The following is an 18,700-nucleotide window of genomic DNA, read 5'->3' as shown; positions in this document are numbered from 1 at the left end:
GTCAATCAGGGCTTTATTGATGGAAAAATTTTACGATCTGTACCAACAGTGTAATTTGCGTGCTCAACTGAACTATATCGAGTCTATTTAGTTAGATACTACAACATTTGTATGTGAATTGATTATAAACGCACTTTTATATTTTGCACAATTATGGTTTTTTTCGTAATTGATTTGTATTTACAAAAGAGGGAGAAAAACCTCTCTTGTGACACCTAAAATTAAATTTTAACCTGCCAACTCTAATACGAAACGTTCTTGTTTAATGCGATTGAGCAAAGGTTGAAGATTCGATATCGCCATTATAACTTCTGCACATGGTATGCACCCAAACAATAATCATATGATAATAGTTTACCATTAAATTGCCAATAGTTTACTATGGACGACTTGCATGAGAATTTCAATACTATATATATCACTTGAAACGAAATCTGAAAAATTTCAGCAATAAAGCTCATCGCAAAGAATGGCTCGTAAATATTCTTGATTGGATATTATTTCCGTAATATATGCTGCTAGTACTCTATCTCAAAAAAACTAGAGAACCGCACATATCATGAGTAATCATAGCGGAACCTATGGATCTCGCGATCAGAGAAGGGAGAAATACACCCAAGGGAAGGAGTTCGAAGACGGTACATTAGAAACATTAGAAAGTATAATCAGTGCAGTCGAAGATGAAAATCTCTCAAAAGATTATCAACCTCTAATAGTGTTCTTCCAAAGGGGATTTGGTGCTCAATTGGTACAGACCTGGTCATACTATGCCCAAGTAAATAACCATGGGAAGTTCTCGAGGACAACTACATTACTGACTAAAACTTTATGGGTTTTGTCATCTGATACTAGTACGCTGACTATTGGGAGCGGTCTAATTAGATTAATATTGACTGATTACACCAAAGTTCTTTATAGAGGATTAAACAATATGCGTGCCCAGTTAACTAATCCAATTCTTCGTCTACTCAAACAAATAGTCAATTTCAACAGTGGACAACACATAGAGGAATTAGTTTCATATTTCGATTTTTCACTGCCTATCTTACCAAGACTGTTGTCACCAACCAAGTCCGAGTTAGCCAATGGCAACTCGTCCTCTGATTCATCCAAACATGACTCAATAAGGTTTACATTTATCAAGTTCTGGTTGGCATTGATCTCAAATGCCTCCCCATTCGTAAGAAAAGAGCTTTTAACAGAAAACTTTAAGATTATGAGCAACCTATTTAAATTTATGAATAAGGCTGATTCTGACAAGTTATCTGAACACATATTATCTGTATTCATAAACGATATTCTAAAGGAAAAGTCTTTCAAAAGAACTACAAAAACCAAAATTTTAAATGAGCTGGCGGCTTCAAAGATTCATCACTTCTATTATTCATCAAACAAGAATTTGGTTAAGAAGGCGAATGAGTTTTTCCTAACTTTTGGAGCTTCCCGTGACTTTAGCGTGGCATTTCCTGATAATTGTGTTTGGTTCAAAAATTCAGTTATTGATGGGGCCTCTCATGGAGCACCAATAACCGTTAATCAAGTAGAATTTCAAATTCACAATAAACTTTTGTTTAATACTTTACGCCTTTTCAAACCTTGGGAAGATATCCTGCAGTTAGGCACGTTGATCAAAATATTGGAGAATGTTCCAGAACTTGTAGCACCTTATAGCATCTTTTTAACGACGAATGGTAACCATGACCCTAAGATGACTTCATATTGGTTTGGTACAACATTATTGATTAACAAGATCATCAATCTTAAGATACCGCAATTTATGGAGAATGTTGATAGCAGTATTCCACCTGCCACTTCATTAGTTATAGAAAACATTCTGCCATCTTTGCTCACCAAATCCTCGTTGACTAAATCTTTACAATTTGAAACGCCCATCATAAGACAATTGGCTTGTCAATCTATAGTTCTAGCGTTCAAAAAGTTAGAAAAAATTTCCACACTTTATGACAAAAAAGGCTGGAGAAATGAAAAGACTATTCTACTCAACGAATTTCATACTAGGGTTCCCGATTTGCCAATATTTGTATCCACTTTGAACAATACTTTGTCTACCAATAAGAATAATAGAATTTTACCGTTGTCCATATCCATTATATTCAACTACTACAGTAAAATATTCCCTAATCTCTTCTCAATTAACCTACCATCATCAAATATTTACACAGGTGTTATGCAAAAACCCAAGGTTTCTGGGATAGAATTCGCTATTCTGGATAACTACTTACAATTTCAAGAGTTTAACTCCACTCAAACCAAGTGGTGGAACCCAAGTTCCGGTGCAAATTCTTTGTTTACTCTACTATTAAAACTGGCATCTTCCAAAAATGCTTCTAACGTGATAACTACAAGGATATCCAATTTGCTCGATGAGTTGACAAGAACAAATGTTATCTTCAACGTATCTTTAATTTCACCAGTGATGGCTTTGGTGAATAGTCTTCAAGGGTTTTCCCTTCAAGTCTCTGAAACAGACGGCATGGAAAAAATCTGGAAATGGTTCGATGAAACTATATCTCGTGTCGTAAAAACACCATACAAGTACGTTGATTTAGCGAAAGAATATAACTGCATTTCTCCTTTCATAATGGGTCTTTCAGAACAGTGGAAATACGTTGATAAGAACGGCAACCCAGATTTTCTAATTAAATGGCTCCTATTTTTTTTTAGAAACATGATTTTCATCGGCGAAGATCATATGGGCATAGGTAAACTTGTCAAAGATGTCTTTCCTGAGGTTTCTGAGGACGATGCGAACTTATATTTGAAACTTGATTCATTTGAAGAAAATACCGAGAACACTAATAACTCCAATTCTCTGATTTCTTTGATGAAGGACTCATCTTTTTTTCAGTATATTTCGTCTCTTCCAACTAAAAAATTGATGAATATCTCTAGGTTGCCAGTGAACAAATTAGATGCGGCAGGAATTCTTTTTAGAATCCAGTTATTGACAGAAAACGATTCCATTGTTTATGACAGTTGGTTCGAAGCAACTGTCTGTGAGTTAGCTGGCAAGATTGCCAGCTACATGGTGACAGACTCAGTATTTCCGATTGTCCAAGTTTTGGAAAGGTATATAAAATTCGCTTTACCCAAACTGGTCGATGAGAAAAGAAATGCCCTACTCATGGAGAAATCAAGATTCATGTGCAATTTAATTGGCGCAGTATGCCTTGAAACAGGGCATCAATTAGTGGCATTCCGAGAGATGATTCAAAAAGCCGCGTTTAGTGGTGAAAATGTCGAAGAGTATGCCAGCTATAATAGGTCCCATCGCGAAGAAGATATAAATGCTTTGCTAACAAGCGTTAGTGAGTATTTAAATTCTTCAGCATTAACTTCGCTGCTCATGCACAGCACCAAACTAGAGTGTACGAGAAATATTTTAAGAAAATTACTCAACGAGGGAAAAACTATAAAAATTTCCCTTGTAAAAAGTATACTAAGCAAAACTCCAAATGAGGATCCTGTTTCAATTAAAGAAGTAACCTTCTTTTTAGCTAAGTTTTTAGAAGAAGGCAAAGTTTATGTTGGCGCTACATCTGCTCCTGAAGGGAAACTATCCCTTTCAGAAACCACTTCTTTGATAAATAGTGTTGTTTCTAGTGATTTGAATTACCCAGTACTGGAAGCTTTTTACAAATGGGAACATTTTTCCTTCTCATCGTTCATACCAAATATCGGAAAGATCAAGGATTCACATTTACTAAGTATCGTAACAACGACCGCTTTGTTCAACCACATGCAAGACAGAAATTTTAGCGCATTTGCTCACGAAATAATTCTCAAATATGGTGATGACATTGCAAAATGTACTTACGCCACTTTGAAAAGCGACATTTTTGATAAAATATTAAACATGATTACCACTTATATCGATTTCTATGATGAAACAAAAAAAAAGGCTATTCTGAAATGCGTTTTATCACAGAGCGACCATAGATATCATGCTGCCACAGTAAGATATATTGCCGCGCACAACGATTTTGCTTATCCGGGGGTGAGAACATGGTTAAACAAAACTCTCCTTTATGTTACAAAGTACCTTTCAGAAAGGAAGGTTATCTCCCATTCTTTTTTTGAGCTATTAGGAGCCGTGACTGAACTCTTAAAACTTGAGGAGGCATCGAAGGAACTAAATCTTAAAATCATTAATTCTCAGTTAGAGGCCATTCTAGGCAGTGAGTGGATCAAGCAAGTTAAGGTTCTCGAATACATTAACGTATTAATTTTGTGTGTGAACCAGAAGTCAATTCAATCACAAAGAATGGTTCAGCTATTATTAAGCAATGACTGTTACTCATCAATCATGACCAAAGACAATGATGAAGAGTCTTCGTATCGAAAATTCTTAAGTACAATGGTATTGTTCTCTTTATTCAACATTGACCCGGTCAATAACTCGACACCAATTGTTCAAGAGAGGTTATTAACCTTTTACTCGGGCACTATTTCCTGTAATGACAAATTTATCGTTAAAATGCTAGAAAGTATCGAATCTCACACCGCTAACTCGTGGACAAACATGATTTTCTCTTGGGAATTCATCAAAGACGAAGAGGAAGAAATCTTGGAAGCTATTGGAGATACAAGGCTAATCACTAAAGAAAGAGAAGGTTTGATACTAACACTAGAAAAAAATATGATCAAAAAATCCATTGACGGATACGTATTGGAAAGACCTCAAATCCCTGAATTCTGCAGTGATTCTAATACCAACAATTATGATGTCACTACAAGGTGTAATCTACTCAAGAAATATTACGAAGATACCGAACGATGTGGCGTTAATATGTACGATCCATTATTCTTGCTGCTATTGATAATTCATAACAAAGAGCTGGTAAGAATGGTCAAAGATGGCGAAAACAATGTAACATACAAATATGAGTTTGAAAATTTCCTGGATTCCAAACTTTTCCAGTTCATTGTTTGTTCATTAAGTGATTGTGATACTGTTGCCAATATAAGTTACGAACATTTATCAAATTTAGCCGTTTCTTTGGAGAAGAAAAATGCGCAAATAAGTCTTGAAAAGCAAATCACTGGCAAGGATATTGAAAAAAAAGAAGTTGATTACGATCTAATCAAATATAACAGCATTTATCAAGTTTTGATCAAAAGGATTTTATACCAGAGGCAGCAAACTCAAGACTCAATTAAACCGTTGATATGGTTTTCTATCTCTAGAATTGTTGATTTGTTGGGAAGTCCAACTGCGCCTCTACATGAGAAGGCATATCGCTGGGTATTATCAAACTCTACTATACGTAGTTGGGACATCCCCATGGTGTCTGATGTAATGATGTCCTACAATAAGAGACAACAAGATGATAATAATATGAGAGAGATAGATATGGAAATATACTATGGAGAATTGAGTTGGGTTTTAACGACGATTTGTAAGGGAGTTAAAACTGATGAAGATTACAAGATGTTGGATAAGAAAGGTGTATTTGAATGGCTGCTAAACTTAATCAATATGCCCTACTTGAAAGAAAGATTACGCGAGCTAATTTATTTTATTTTTTACAAAGTTCAAAGGATAGCGGATGATGGCGGTCTGAATTTAATTAGTAGAAACGGTATTGTCTCGTTTTTCGAGATTTTGAACAATAACATTAAATATAGACTACCGCAGGACGATATATTGAACAGCATTGATACTTTACAGACCGAAAACAAAGGTACTTTAAATGCTACTTTAAGGTTAGTCAAAGAACAAAATGGGATTGAAAAATTGCTATTAGGCTACAACGAGCTTGCCAAATCACAAAAAAGGCTGATCCTATGGACAGAAGGGGATAGTGACAACGTTGTCAAGAGGTTACGTAAATGAACTGTCTTTTTGTAATACATAATTTAAATAAGAGTTTGAAGAATTAAAAGTCCACTTTTCTATATAATGTGCGAAATGTATAGTATATGCATAAGAAAACAAAGGAACCAAGTATTTTTCTTCGTTTTTGCGATGGTGTTTATGGTCCTAAATAATCAGTAAAGTCAATTTCACTACCAGCGGCTGCAGTTGGATCCATAGTATTACCCAGCCACATTGCTTGATCAGTGATTTCTTTCCAAAGTTTTTCATCAGAATGATCAATATTGCCTAAATCCTCTAACAATTGTTGTAAGTCGTCATCATTTAAGTTATGAACGGAATCTAACTGATCCATGTTCTTTTCCATCACCTGGGAACCCTTTTCAGTTAGCGTAGTTTGGTACGAGTTTTCCAAGCTCGCGGTTATAATATCAAAAAAGGTTGAGGGTTCCGAGTTATTGACGTTGATGTCATCAACATCATTATTACCATTACTATGATCGATCAGCGTTGGCTTTGTGCTTTCTGGAAGCATGCTGACAATGTTTGATATAGATTCATTCTTGATTATATTTGCGTTGGTGTTCGATTTATCGCAGTCTATAATTGAAGGGTCAATGCGATCGCCGTCTTTGTAAATTTTACGCTTCTCATATTCTCTTTTGAGTTCATTACTATCCTCCATTACATTATCGTTTTCACAATTCATGGAATCGAACTTCAAAATATCGTTATATTTGGTGATCAAGTCATTCATTATGCCATGAAAATCCAAATTTGCCATTAATGTTAGTAACTGTGCTCTTCTTAACCCTGCTGGAATATTTCCTAAGTTCCTCATTTGCGTGAAAATTTCCAGAGAATGATCCAAATGATATAGTGTTTGTTCATGAATACCGAAAGCAGTGTTGAATAGTAATAAAGTACAGGAAGAAGTAAAAAGATACTCTCTGTCCATATAGCCAAACATAGCAAGCATATTATTTTGTAATAAGCTCCACAGAGACCTAATGGTATTGACAGAGGCATGTAAGGAACATGTTAACAGGGAAGATATCGTCGCAGAATAGTTTTGTAAATTGACGAAAGTATTGCTTGTTTTGAACCTTTTCAATTGGATGGATGCAAAATGAAATAATAAAGGTCTTATGGCCAAGTTGATTCCTTGGAAATATTCCGTAAACATATTGGTTGACAATCTTGATATTTTGAAATCTTCATCCTTTTGCGTAAAGTCCACCTGTAGGGAATCGGATAGATTGTTCCTCCATTCCAACAGCTGCTTAATGACAACCTTTAAAGTAATTATGATATTGGTTTCAGGTTGCCTTTGATATAACTTACTCAAAATTTGTGCATTGATTTTCACAATAGTAACACAATTAGAAATTAGCTCAGCTTTTCTAAAAACGTAATGATTATTCTTGTCTTCAGCAGTTTCATCATCAATATCTGCTGGCAATGCTGTAGAGATTGTATAATCAGTGAAACTTAATGGTAACCCAGCTTTTGAGCTAAGCATTCTTTCAAACATATAAACCGTCCACCAAAGTCTCCTATGATGTTCGATTTCATACCTGGATAGAGTATCGCTTTGAGAATCAACATGTAAGCCTAGAATTAAACAGGTCCTAAGGGCCTGACCGAAATAAAAGTAAGAGGCCAAAGTATAATCAGCCACTTGTAAGAAAAACGCATATAACAACAGGACTTCAATACCGCCCTTCTTCGTCACGTTTTCTAACCTTTCACTAGAAAACAGACAATTGAAAATTTTAGAACCCATTTGAAAAAATTTTGAACCAGGCAATTTTGGCTGATTAGAATAATTCTTCAACATTTCATTATTAATGGAGCCCAGATACATTTCACCTACTGCTAAAATTAGCAAAATTTTGCAAAACCAAACAGCTTGTAAAATTGGGTCATTTTCATTGTCCAAAGCTTTTTTGGTATTATCGTAGTACAGCCATTTATTTTCCAAATACAGTTTATTAATGCCACATTTAACCAGGCCTTCGTTGAAAAAGTAAAAACAGCCATCATTATAATTTATAAAGCAGTCAATTAATAGTTTAGTGTAATTGTATGAAGGTAATTGAAACTGTATTACATCTTCTTGGCCGCTACTTCCATCGGTGTCGTTTTTCAGTATTATTTTAAACATCAACGGAGACAAATTATCGTTGATTGAGTTTAAGATGACAATAGTTGATATAGGGTTCAAAAAATTATAGGATGAGAAAAGATAATTGTTAGAATTTATAAAAGAACTTATAGTCGGGTTCAAGTTTGAATTTAGAATTTCATTTTTGGTATTTATTGGCAAAGGTCGAAAATTTTTGATCGAAATATACTTGGTAACCAAAGATTGAATTTCTAACCCAAATAAAGTCATTGAAGAAGATCCTACAAAATAATGAAATCCGTTGTGGGATTCTATGAGCCTACCACTTCTTTGAGCAAAATTTGTTGAAATTTCTTCATCATCTTCATCATCGTCATGATCATTAGCATTGTTATCATTATCACTATTAGCGTTAGCTGGTTGTTTGAAGATACTAATGGCCTTTTTGTAATATTTTTCCAGGCAATGATTGTAACTCCTATTATTTGCGTTTCTGTTGCTGTTTTCATCATCTTCATTATCGGACGCAGTGTTACTATTGGATATCAGGTCAAATATAGGAGCTGCTGGAGCGCTGGATACTTCTAATGTGTCACTTGACGGCGGGTCGTTCGTGTGCTTCTCCACAGCACCGCTCTTGTCCTTGCCACATAAATTAACCGCTTTTTCTAGGAGTAAAGCCCTTAAGCGGTTATTTTCTTCAGTTTTATCGTTCAAATCCTTTTGCAATTGCTGCAGATACTTTGTCGACACGACAATTTTTTTTGACGGCTCCAAGTATTCGCATATGGCATTGCTCGTAACACATTTTTGACAAGGATTACCACCAGGGCATTTAATGTGACGTTTCCTGCAAGAAAGGCATGCGACAGAAGATCTCTGCTGTCTTTTTTGCCGTTGTTTATTCACGTAGGCTGGCTGCTTGGATAGTATCGGGTGCCTACTGTCTTGGTCCGTCACCATTAAACTCCCAAAATCACTATAATTATCCTATCAATGAGGTAGCCGGACCAGTATCGTATTTATCGTTATTGTTATCGTTACTCGTAATAGCTACTTGGAAGCGTCAAATTGCCGCCGACGCCAAATATGTCATTAAGTACTTGGGAAATATTTTCTTTTTCTGTTTTACCCCAATATTCGCCACCTCATTGCCGCGGAGGGATAACGTCTACAGTGACATATTCGATGACTCAGACTAAAGTGATGTGTGGGTGTGTACTTTTTATCACGTGAAAATCATGTGATAAGAGGGCGGGTTACTATAATTATTTTCTCTTCGATTTGATTGGATATTGGCCTTGATGCCCCCAAAAAGCAAAAGATACACCATTTAGTACTTGCTGCTTGACCCTGGTGATAAACGTATTTCGACTAGTGCAATACTTTTCTATATAAGTGCATCTATATGTATATTGACACGTAAAACGCAAAAAAGGCAATAGTTTGGAATTGAAAGAATTATTTTCGTGCACTTAATTGCGGAACCACCTAGTCATATTTATTTTCAACAATGTCTTTGGTCAAATCCGCTGCTAACAAACTTGACTGGGCAAAAGTCATCTCTTCTCTACGTATAACAGGGTCGACTGCTACCCAATTGTCAAGTTTCAAGAAGAGAAATGACGAAGCACGTAGACAGCTACTAGAGCTACAAGGTCAAGCCACCGAGGTAGATTTCAGTCATTATAGGTCTGTGTTGAAAAACTCTTCAGTCATTGACAAAATAGAATCATATGTTAAGCAGTACCAGCCAGTTAAAATCGATGCCTCCAAACAATTACAGGTGATTGAATCTTTTGAAAAGCACGCAATGACCAACGCCAAGGAGACAGAATCCCTGGTTTCCAAGGAGTTGAAAGATTTACAAAGTACCCTAAATAATATTCAATCAGCAAGACCTTTCGACGAATTGACCGTCGACGATCTGGCAAAGATCAAACCCGAAATTGATGCTAAGGTTGAAGAAATGGTCAAGAAGGGCAAATGGGACGTACCTGGTTATAAGGACAAATTCGGCAATTTGAATGTGATGTAATACCTTATATCTCTATATATATTACACACCATGCTCCATTGTTTTTTTCACAGGTTTATATAACTAGAAAATATTATAATTAAACATTCTTACAGCCATATATACACGAATGTGCGCTTGCATTCCCTTTCCCTAAGAAAATCTCGTACATTACATATATACCGAAAATATGATGGCCACTGTGTAGTGTCTCTTAAGAATATAGAAACAAGAATAGAGGAAAATGAACAAAGAATTGGCATCTAATTTCCTATCAAGCATCAAGCATGAACGCGATCAGGACATTCAAACAACTTCTAGATTATTAACGACGCTGTCTATTCAACAATTGGTGCAAAATGGCTTAGCAATAAACAACATACATTTGGAAAACATAAGGTCCGGTCTCATTGGCAAACTGTATATGGAACTAGGGCCTAACTTGGCAATAAACGACAAAATCCAAAGAGGTGATATTAAGGTTGGTGATATTGTTTTGATACGTCCGTCAAAAACCAAGGTAAGTACAAAGACTAAGCTCAAGGCCAAAAAGGCGTCTGGAGACTCCAATGGGGAGCAAGTGGAATGCTCAGGCGTTATCTACAAGATGAGCGATACTCAAATCACCATAGCTTTAGAAGAATCTCAAGATGTCGTTGCTACCACGTTTTATTCTTATAACAAACTTTATATTTTAAAAACTACTAATATCGTCACGTATAAGAGAATGGAATCCACAATGAGAAAGCTATCTGAAATTAGTTCACCGATACAAGACAAAATGATACAATATTTGGTGAATGAACGTCCCTTTATCCCCAACACTAACAACCTTCAAAACATTGAATCTTTCTTGAACCCGAATTTAAATGATTCTCAAAAAACTGCCATTAATTTCGCCATTAACAATGACTTGGCTATTATACATGGTCCTCCTGGGACTGGTAAAACGTTCACATTAATTGAATTGATCCAGCAATTGTTAATCAAAAATCCCGAAAAGAGAATCTTAATTTGTGGGCCTTCCAATATTTCTGTGGATACGATCCTGGAAAGGTTAACACCTCTCGTGTCGAATAATTTGTTATTAAGAATTGGTCATCCTGCTAGGCTATTGGACTCTAATAAGAGACACTCCCTTGATATACTTAGTAAAAAAAATACTATTGTGAAGGATATTTCCCAAGAGATTGACAAATTAATTCAGGAAAATAAAAAACTGAAGAACTATAAACAACGTAAAGAAAATTGGAACGAAATCAAACTGCTGCGCAAAGATTTAAAAAAGAGAGAATTCAAAACTATTAAGGATTTAATCATACAATCGAGGATAGTAGTCACCACTTTACACGGTTCATCATCGAGAGAACTATGTTCCCTTTATAGAGATGATCCAAATTTCCAGCTTTTCGATACATTGATCATTGATGAAGTCTCACAAGCCATGGAACCACAATGCTGGATCCCATTAATTGCACATCAAAATCAGTTTCATAAATTAGTTCTTGCTGGTGACAATAAACAATTGCCGCCCACAATCAAAACTGAAGACGACAAAAATGTCATTCACAATTTGGAAACCACACTATTTGACAGACTCATTAAAATCTTCCCCAAAAGAGAGATGGTAAAATTTCTTAACGTTCAGTACAGAATGAATAAAAGAATTATGGAGTTTCCATCACTCTCAATGTATAATGGAGAACTATCGGCCGATGCAACGGTTGCGAACAGACTTTTGATAGACCTACCCACGGTTGATGCTACGCCATCTGAGGATGATGTCGATACAAAACTTCCTTTAATTTGGTATGATACGCAAGGAGATGAATTTCAGGAGACTGCAGATGAAGCGACTATTCTTGGATCCAAGTATAATGAGGGCGAGATTGCCATTGTAAAAGAACATATCGAGAACTTAAGGTCTTTCAACGTCCCAGAGGTTTCTATAGGTGTTATCTCTCCATATAGTGCACAGGTTTCACATTTGAAAAAATTGGTTCATGATGAGTTAAAATTAATTGACATTGAAATATCAACTGTGGATGGATTCCAAGGCCGTGAAAAAGATGTTATTATATTGAGTTTAGTTCGTAGTAATGAAGAATTTGAAGTTGGTTTCCTGAAGGAAGAACGAAGACTGAACGTCGCCATGACAAGACCTAGGAGACAACTGGTTGTTGTTGGCAATATAGAAGTTCTACAAAGATGCGGTAACAAGTACCTAAAAAGTTGGTCGAAATGGTGTGAAGAAAACGCTGATGTAAGGTACCCCAACATTGACGATTATTTGTAAGGAATATACAAGATGTACAGATATACGTAGTTATACAATGAGTAGGAAATGTTCGCTTTATGTTTAATGTTTAACTATATCAGTGCAGCAGTCATTCATCGTATACGTAAAAATCTACTGTTTCGTCTGCTGTAACAAACATCGAATATTTAGGGTTGAATGCAATTGACCTGGGACAAGTCTCATGAGAAACACAGGGAATAAATCCTTGCGGCCTTAGTATCTTGTTACTTATTGAATCAGAATGATTCCAGATAGCAATCCTACCATCATAATCCGTTCCAAGGACAAATTCACCATCTGGTGTGAAACAAGCAGATCCAGAATCTAGAAATTCTCTCACCGGGAAGGCCCTTGTTCCTATTAGTTCAAATAATTGTTGACCTGTAAATGCGTCGAAAATTAAGTGTTTGCCAATCGAGGAGCCAACTAATAAATATTTCCCGTTGTTAGAGAATTCTAGTTTATTCCATTGACTGAAAGTGGAATCATTGATTTTGATTATCAGGAAAGGACCTTCCTGGATTTTTTTCAAATTATATAGCCCAATTTCAAAATTTTCTGGGTTCCCCAGGGCAAAGACAAGACCACTTGGATCATATGCGATACAATTTGGTACGAGGCTTGGAATAATTACCTGTGGTTTAGAAATTTTCAAATCCCAAAGCCTGACAGATTCATCATACGATGACGATAGAAATGTGTCGTTCACTGGGTTCATCTTTAAGTCGTTCACTAGGGCGCCATGTCCGGAGAAGTATCTTAGATATTGATTTGTTTCCAGGTTAAGGTATTTAATGTCGAAATTTTTCATTGTAGAAGAATAGATACATTCGTTTTGTGCGTGCGTGAAGATAGCAGAATGACAGCCGTATTTCTTAGATGCTATCGTGTCCAGAAATTTGCAATTCGTGGCGCTGAACAATTGCATTGTATCGTTGGAAGAAGAGGTCAGTAGGAACTGGCCATTATCGTCGAAATTCAATGAGGTTACGGGTCCATAGTCTTTTTCTTGAGGTTGGAAGCTCTTAACATGTTTGAATTTCAGCAGGTTGGGTTTATTGATGGACACAGTAGTCATTATTGGTTTGCTTGCGCTTTGCTCGATGTTTTACTCTTCTTGCTTCAATTTTTTCTTTCTTTTCTAATGCAGTAATAACTAACTACTGACTAACTACATGAAAGAAAAATGGGCAAAAAAAAAAAAGGTATCAAAAATGAGGAATAGTAAACAGCTTAGGAGCAAAAAAGAAGTGAAAGAAAAGTGAAGATCAGAACGCCACTTATTTCAAGATGTTGGGAATGATAAGGTGGGTAGTAGAGGGGACATTGGTAGCGATGCTCTTGTCGGCAATAAGAAGAGAAACGGGAATGATATTCTTCTACAACCAGTATCAGCTGGGCGGTTGGATACATAGGTATCTGTCATGGGGAGAGATGTGTTACTCAAGGACGGTGAAGATGGTAAAACGTTCTAAGTTTTTCAGGAAGCAGTTGAATGAGGATGGGTTTGGACGCATCAATGATAACAGTCCAAAAGGAAGGGGAAGGGATCAATCTCAATACAGTAGTAGGTTTGTAGAACTAGATTAAACCTACGTGCATGCACGTACACACGTAAAAATATTCGTACAAATAAAATGTTTACACATATTCAGTTTAGATTATTTATTTTATGGTGCCACAAGTTTTTTCTAATAGGATCGTATTTGATTGCTAGCAAGCTATAGGCCTTAACAGCGTCGTCTCTGGTACATGGGTCTGCACCCCAGTGATATGCCAGGAATTCTAGGGCATATGAGGACTCAATCTCGGGCAAATCCTGTGGTGAGCCAATTGGCAGTGACAATACGCCGCCAATGAAGGTTGTGGCGAACTGGACGACTTTGCTGTCCCATTGAAGCCTATCATGAAAGAACTTTTGGAAACCACGAAGGTAGGTCCAAGGACTGATGTTTTGCGGAACCAATTGAATCTTGTCCATAATGAACTGAAGCTCGTCCGCCAATTCTACCTCTGAAGTCACATCTCTCGCGTTTACCCAGTAAAACATCCTATGAGTCCATGCGCTATTATTATAAATATCTAACCTGATGAGATCGCTAGTGTAGGAGAGCTCATGTTGGAAGTCGCTGAAGAACAGACAACACCACTTTCTGTATGACCAAACGTGGTAATTCTTGGAATCATCATCAATCATCAATTTCAAGATAGGCAGCTCTCTTTTAAAGGAAGGAGAGGGATGTAACTTCAAAAGAGATTGTCGATAGGACCAAATCTGATAATTCTTCGGGTTATTCAACGTAACTTCGTCTAGCCAGTCTAATTCCTTGTTCAAGTACAAGACAGTGTCCTCAGATTCAGCATTCATGTGCTTGATGATATTGAATCGGTAATTCCATATGGTGTAGAAAGCTGGTGCCACATCGATAATTTGGGCTGTTAGCTGCAGTGCCCTCGGCGACAGTTCGTTGAGGCTGATCAGAGCCCTTGCGAGCCCCATCAACCTCTTATAGTCGTCCGTGTACATGATCCTGCACAGTTCATCCTGTAAGCCTGTCTGAATGGGCAAGGGTTTAATGTCCGAATAGTCGTATTCTTCCATTTTATATGGTATGCGTTGTATCAGCACTTGATATAATATACCATAGCGAACAAGTGTTACAGTAGAAGTGTACCAACAGTTAAGGACCAAATTCACAGAATGCCAAAAGCGAAACTTGCTGATGTGTTTTATCACGAGGCCCAATCGAAAACCGGCGCGAGCACTGCTGGAACCTTCAAAATTGAGAGAAAGCTTTTCAACAGGTCTCTAACATGCATATGGATAGGTCACGATGGCTACAGGATAGCACAGGCCTCTGAAAGGCCTGGCATTATCGGTTATTCTCGCTATTGCTTCTCTTTTCTTAGCTCGTGCGAGGTGATCTTGTTGTATTCCCGCTTTTTTCGTTCCAATTTTAACGGCAAGGAGCAACCATGAAAGCAGGATGATCGCATGAGTTGAAAATGTCAACGACATACATTCAAATAACTGTACTCTATAAAGCCTTCCAAAGCCTAATCGCATCAATAGTATACCCCTAAATATGATGAGTAGCACTGGAAACGTTTCCTCGCTGCTTCACAGCTACAACGCCAACATACAGCGCAACGATGAGTCTCCGGACTTAGATCTGCTAGAATCTGAATTACTGGATATTGCTCTGCTCAATCCCGGGTCCTCTTTGCAAGACCCTGGTTTGTTGAGTCTCAACCAAGAGAAAATGACGGCAGCAATAACTACCACACCAGTCAAGGAAGAGGAGGAGGAGCTGAGGGATGACGTTGCTTCTTTGCAAGGATTACTTGATCGGCATGTCCAATTTGGCAGAAAGCTACCTCTGAGGACGCCATACGCTAATCCGCTGGATTTTATCAACATTAACCCACATTCCCTGCCATTTTCCCTAGAAGTGACTGGATTGCCCATGGTCTCTAGAGTAGAAACTCAGATGAAGCTGAGCTTTCGGATTAGAAACGCACATGCAAGAAAAAATTTCTTCATTCATTTACCCTCTGATTGTATAGCGAAAGACAAGTTTTTCACGAGCTCAGATGATCCCACCAACTTGACAATACCTAATAGGGACATCAACGAAAGAACCCTTTTCTTGGACTCCTTTCTTCTGTGTGCGTCTAACAGCAATAGCAACAACTTCAAACAGACCTATGTTTGTAATAGATGTATCAACAGAGAAAAAAGAAGAGCCTCAAGAAGAAAGTCCGGATTAAACGACAATTCTATCTGGCAAAATAACGAAAACAAAAGAGCAATCATATTCAATAGTAAACAACTTTTCATCATTAGTAACAACGGTTTGAGCGGTAACTCCAACTCCATCAATTTCGATTTACCGACAAGAATTGTTTGTTACTGCAGACATCACAAAGCAACTAATGGATTTGTAGTCCTGTTTCTTTTAAAGGACCATAACGGCGACATCTTGGCGAAAACTATAACAGATCCCATTATGATCATGGACAAGAAAAATGCCAGCAATACTACCACTCCGACGAGCACCAACAATGCCCAGGTGTCACCAATGACAAATGACACTAGGTCCTTTTCATCCCCGCAAAGTGACCTAAACCTTCCATCCGAACTCTCTCTGCCTTCAAACAATAAGAATTTTATCATTTCCACGAACTGTATGCTTGATAACAATTATTGTAAGAATAACAATGACAATGACAACAAAAACAACATCAATGCTAATACCGCAATGATCAACAACAACAAACACTTTCCATCACCAAATTCCTCTAGTGAGGACAGCAACCATTCTTTTTCAGATATTCATTTTTCAGGCAACAACGGCAACAATCTCCATCGCTCGCTAGACTCCTGGTCCTCCACAGGTTTTAATAACTCGTCTAACCCCGCTCTCACTACATTAACTAGCGATTTCAGTACGACTTCTGCAAGACACACTGGCAAGAGACAGCGTTCGATAAACGAGTCTTTCATGTCTACGCCTAATACGTTTTCCCGTCTTCCTCAGAAATTCATCGATTCTTCTAAAGATACGTCCAACCACAGCAGTGTTTCCATGGCGCTCAATAACAAACCTTCTATTCAGCGTGTCATCCCCGCACAAGGCTCCATTAACGGAGGTATAGAGGTGACTTTGCTTGGCTCAAAGTTTAAACAGGGCTTAATTATCAAGTTTGGTGAAAATATAGCATTGTCCAGCCAATGCTGGAACGAATCTACGATGGTAACTTATTTGCCGCCATCATCTAAACCTGGACCAGTCTTGGTAACTATCGTCGACCCGAGTGAGACATCTATGAGAAACAACAGCAATAGTAGTAATTCCACTAGTAATAGTACTAATGACATTCTGCACTTGAACAAGTATACTGGTGATAAAGCAATCTTTACTTATGTCGATGATACTGATAGGCAACTGATTGAATTGGCTCTGCAAATCGTGGGACTCAAAATGAACGGTAAGCTGGAGGATGCGAGAAATATTGCTAAAAGGATTGTTGGCAGTGATTCATCGCCGTCTAACAACAGTGCAGGATTACACTCACAAAATATCTCATCAAATTCATACACGAATATGATGCGAAACATAAACGATGAACAATTAATCATTGAAGTCATTAAATCATTCAAGAGAAATAACAATCTCTCCACCGTTAATCTTTCCATGTGTGATGTTAGGGGTAGAACTCTATTACACTTGGCGGCATTTAATAACTGGTATAGTCTCGTTTCATTACTAATCAAATATGGTTCGCACTTAAATGATCAAGATGTGTTTGGTTTTACCCCGCTACATATGGCGTGTATTAATGGGGACCTGAGAATTATAAGACTACTATTAGAATGCAACGTTAATATAATGAAGAAAACCAAGAACGGCTTCATTGCTAAACAGTTCTTCTTGATGAATTACACCATCAACAAAACCAGGTACTCTAACTATGAATCCACTCTGTTTGACGACATTTTAACTAAATTGACCAAGAATGCAACAGGGTGCGCTGATAATCAACCATTTGAGAGAAACTTATCCCAGTCAAGTTTTAACTCAAGTTTATTTGATAATGACGACGATGATGATGATGTTGCTGGTAATGACTATGGCCAAGAAAGAAAATATTTACCGGCAGACTCGGCTGCCCTCATCTCCGAACAATCCAATCGCAATGACAATACGTCATTTGCAATCATGGATTCAGATTCAGGCTATGACATAAGTGATTGCGAATCATCAGATGAGATTGCCTTGGAGTTCTTTAATACCCACAACATTAAGGACGTCTCTTGCAAGCCAAACCAACAACCGAAAACTACTAAGGCCAACATAGTGCCTGATGGATCTTTATGGAACAGAATGCTAACTCGTCTAAATGACGAACTTCCAAAGTATGAAGATCTGTTCCCAAAAAAACCTAGAAACTGGGAACTTGGTAGCAAATCTGTGGACATTACGCCAGATGAGTCTGCCCAAATGACAGTGGATGATTCTCATACTTCTTCAGAGGACGATGAGTTGGAAGCCTTACAGATTGGATTCAACACAATCTTCCCCAAGAAGCAAAACTTTCAGAATGATAAGATGCTGTTATTCTTCTGGATTCCATTAACTTTACTATTATTATCATGTTTCACGTTGTCAAAGTTAGGGAAAGATGATGATATGTTTCATAATTTATCCAAAATTGTCCAGGAGTATTTAAGGATTGGATTAGCCAAGGTTCTATTAGGCAACGAAAGAATGAAAACCTCTTTCAAAATGCAATTATCGAACTTTCAAAACAATAACATTCTAAATGACATGCGAGTCAAGTAAAGACATTCCCTCTAGCTACATAACCCTTAAACTATATATATAGATTCATTTTTATTATTTTGCATATTTT

At 37.2% G+C, this 18,700-nt stretch overlaps 8 protein-coding genes across 8 annotated transcripts; 5 read left to right on the top strand and 3 right to left on the bottom strand.

The window, feature by feature from the left end:
* Positions 1–559: 559 nt before the first annotated feature.
* Positions 560–5,857, top strand: URB1 (Urb1p; the record flags this gene model as incomplete). The annotated part of the gene is made up of 1 exon (XM_033911719.1): positions 560–5,857. One exon carries the CDS (start codon positions 560–562, stop codon positions 5,855–5,857), a length of 5,298 nt encoding a protein of 1,765 aa, XP_033767610.1.
* A 139-nt stretch (positions 5,858–5,996) lies between these two features.
* PUT3 (Put3p) lies at positions 5,997–8,930 on the bottom strand (the record flags this gene model as incomplete). Its single annotated transcript, XM_033911718.1, has 1 exon — positions 5,997–8,930. The coding sequence occupies one exon, from the start codon at positions 8,928–8,930 to the stop codon at positions 5,997–5,999; it is 2,934 nt and encodes a 977-aa protein (XP_033767609.1).
* A 550-nt stretch (positions 8,931–9,480) lies between these two features.
* On the top strand, positions 9,481–10,005 carry ATP7 (F1F0 ATP synthase subunit d; the record flags this gene model as incomplete). The annotated part of the gene is made up of 1 exon (XM_033911717.1): positions 9,481–10,005. One exon carries the CDS (start codon positions 9,481–9,483, stop codon positions 10,003–10,005), a length of 525 nt encoding a protein of 174 aa, XP_033767608.1.
* A 223-nt stretch (positions 10,006–10,228) lies between these two features.
* On the top strand, positions 10,229–12,280 carry HCS1 (ATP-dependent 5'-3' DNA helicase HCS1; the record flags this gene model as incomplete). The annotated part of the gene is made up of 1 exon (XM_033911716.1): positions 10,229–12,280. One exon carries the CDS (start codon positions 10,229–10,231, stop codon positions 12,278–12,280), a length of 2,052 nt encoding a protein of 683 aa, XP_033767607.1.
* A 91-nt stretch (positions 12,281–12,371) lies between these two features.
* SWD2 (WD-repeat containing protein SWD2) lies at positions 12,372–13,361 on the bottom strand (the record flags this gene model as incomplete). The annotated part of the gene is made up of 1 exon (XM_033911715.1): positions 12,372–13,361. One exon carries the CDS (start codon positions 13,359–13,361, stop codon positions 12,372–12,374), a length of 990 nt encoding a protein of 329 aa, XP_033767606.1.
* Positions 13,362–13,573: 212 nt separating this feature from the next.
* Positions 13,574–13,873, top strand: MCO12 (Mco12p; the record flags this gene model as incomplete). The annotated part of the gene is made up of 1 exon (XM_033911714.1): positions 13,574–13,873. One exon carries the CDS (start codon positions 13,574–13,576, stop codon positions 13,871–13,873), a length of 300 nt encoding a protein of 99 aa, XP_033767605.1.
* A 61-nt stretch (positions 13,874–13,934) lies between these two features.
* RAM2 (bifunctional protein farnesyltransferase/protein geranylgeranyltransferase) lies at positions 13,935–14,885 on the bottom strand (the record flags this gene model as incomplete). The annotated part of the gene is made up of 1 exon (XM_033911713.1): positions 13,935–14,885. One exon carries the CDS (start codon positions 14,883–14,885, stop codon positions 13,935–13,937), a length of 951 nt encoding a protein of 316 aa, XP_033767604.1.
* A 484-nt stretch (positions 14,886–15,369) lies between these two features.
* SPT23 (Spt23p) lies at positions 15,370–18,630 on the top strand (the record flags this gene model as incomplete). Its single annotated transcript, XM_033911712.1, has 1 exon — positions 15,370–18,630. The coding sequence occupies one exon, from the start codon at positions 15,370–15,372 to the stop codon at positions 18,628–18,630; it is 3,261 nt and encodes a 1,086-aa protein (XP_033767603.1).
* Positions 18,631–18,700: the final 70 nt, after the last annotated feature.

This window comes from Saccharomyces paradoxus, chromosome XI (genome assembly GCF_002079055.1).
Source record: "Saccharomyces paradoxus chromosome XI, complete sequence".
Taxonomy (NCBI): Eukaryota; Fungi; Ascomycota; class Saccharomycetes; order Saccharomycetales; family Saccharomycetaceae; genus Saccharomyces; species Saccharomyces paradoxus.
This window is presented reverse-complemented; position numbering and strand designations above follow the sequence as displayed.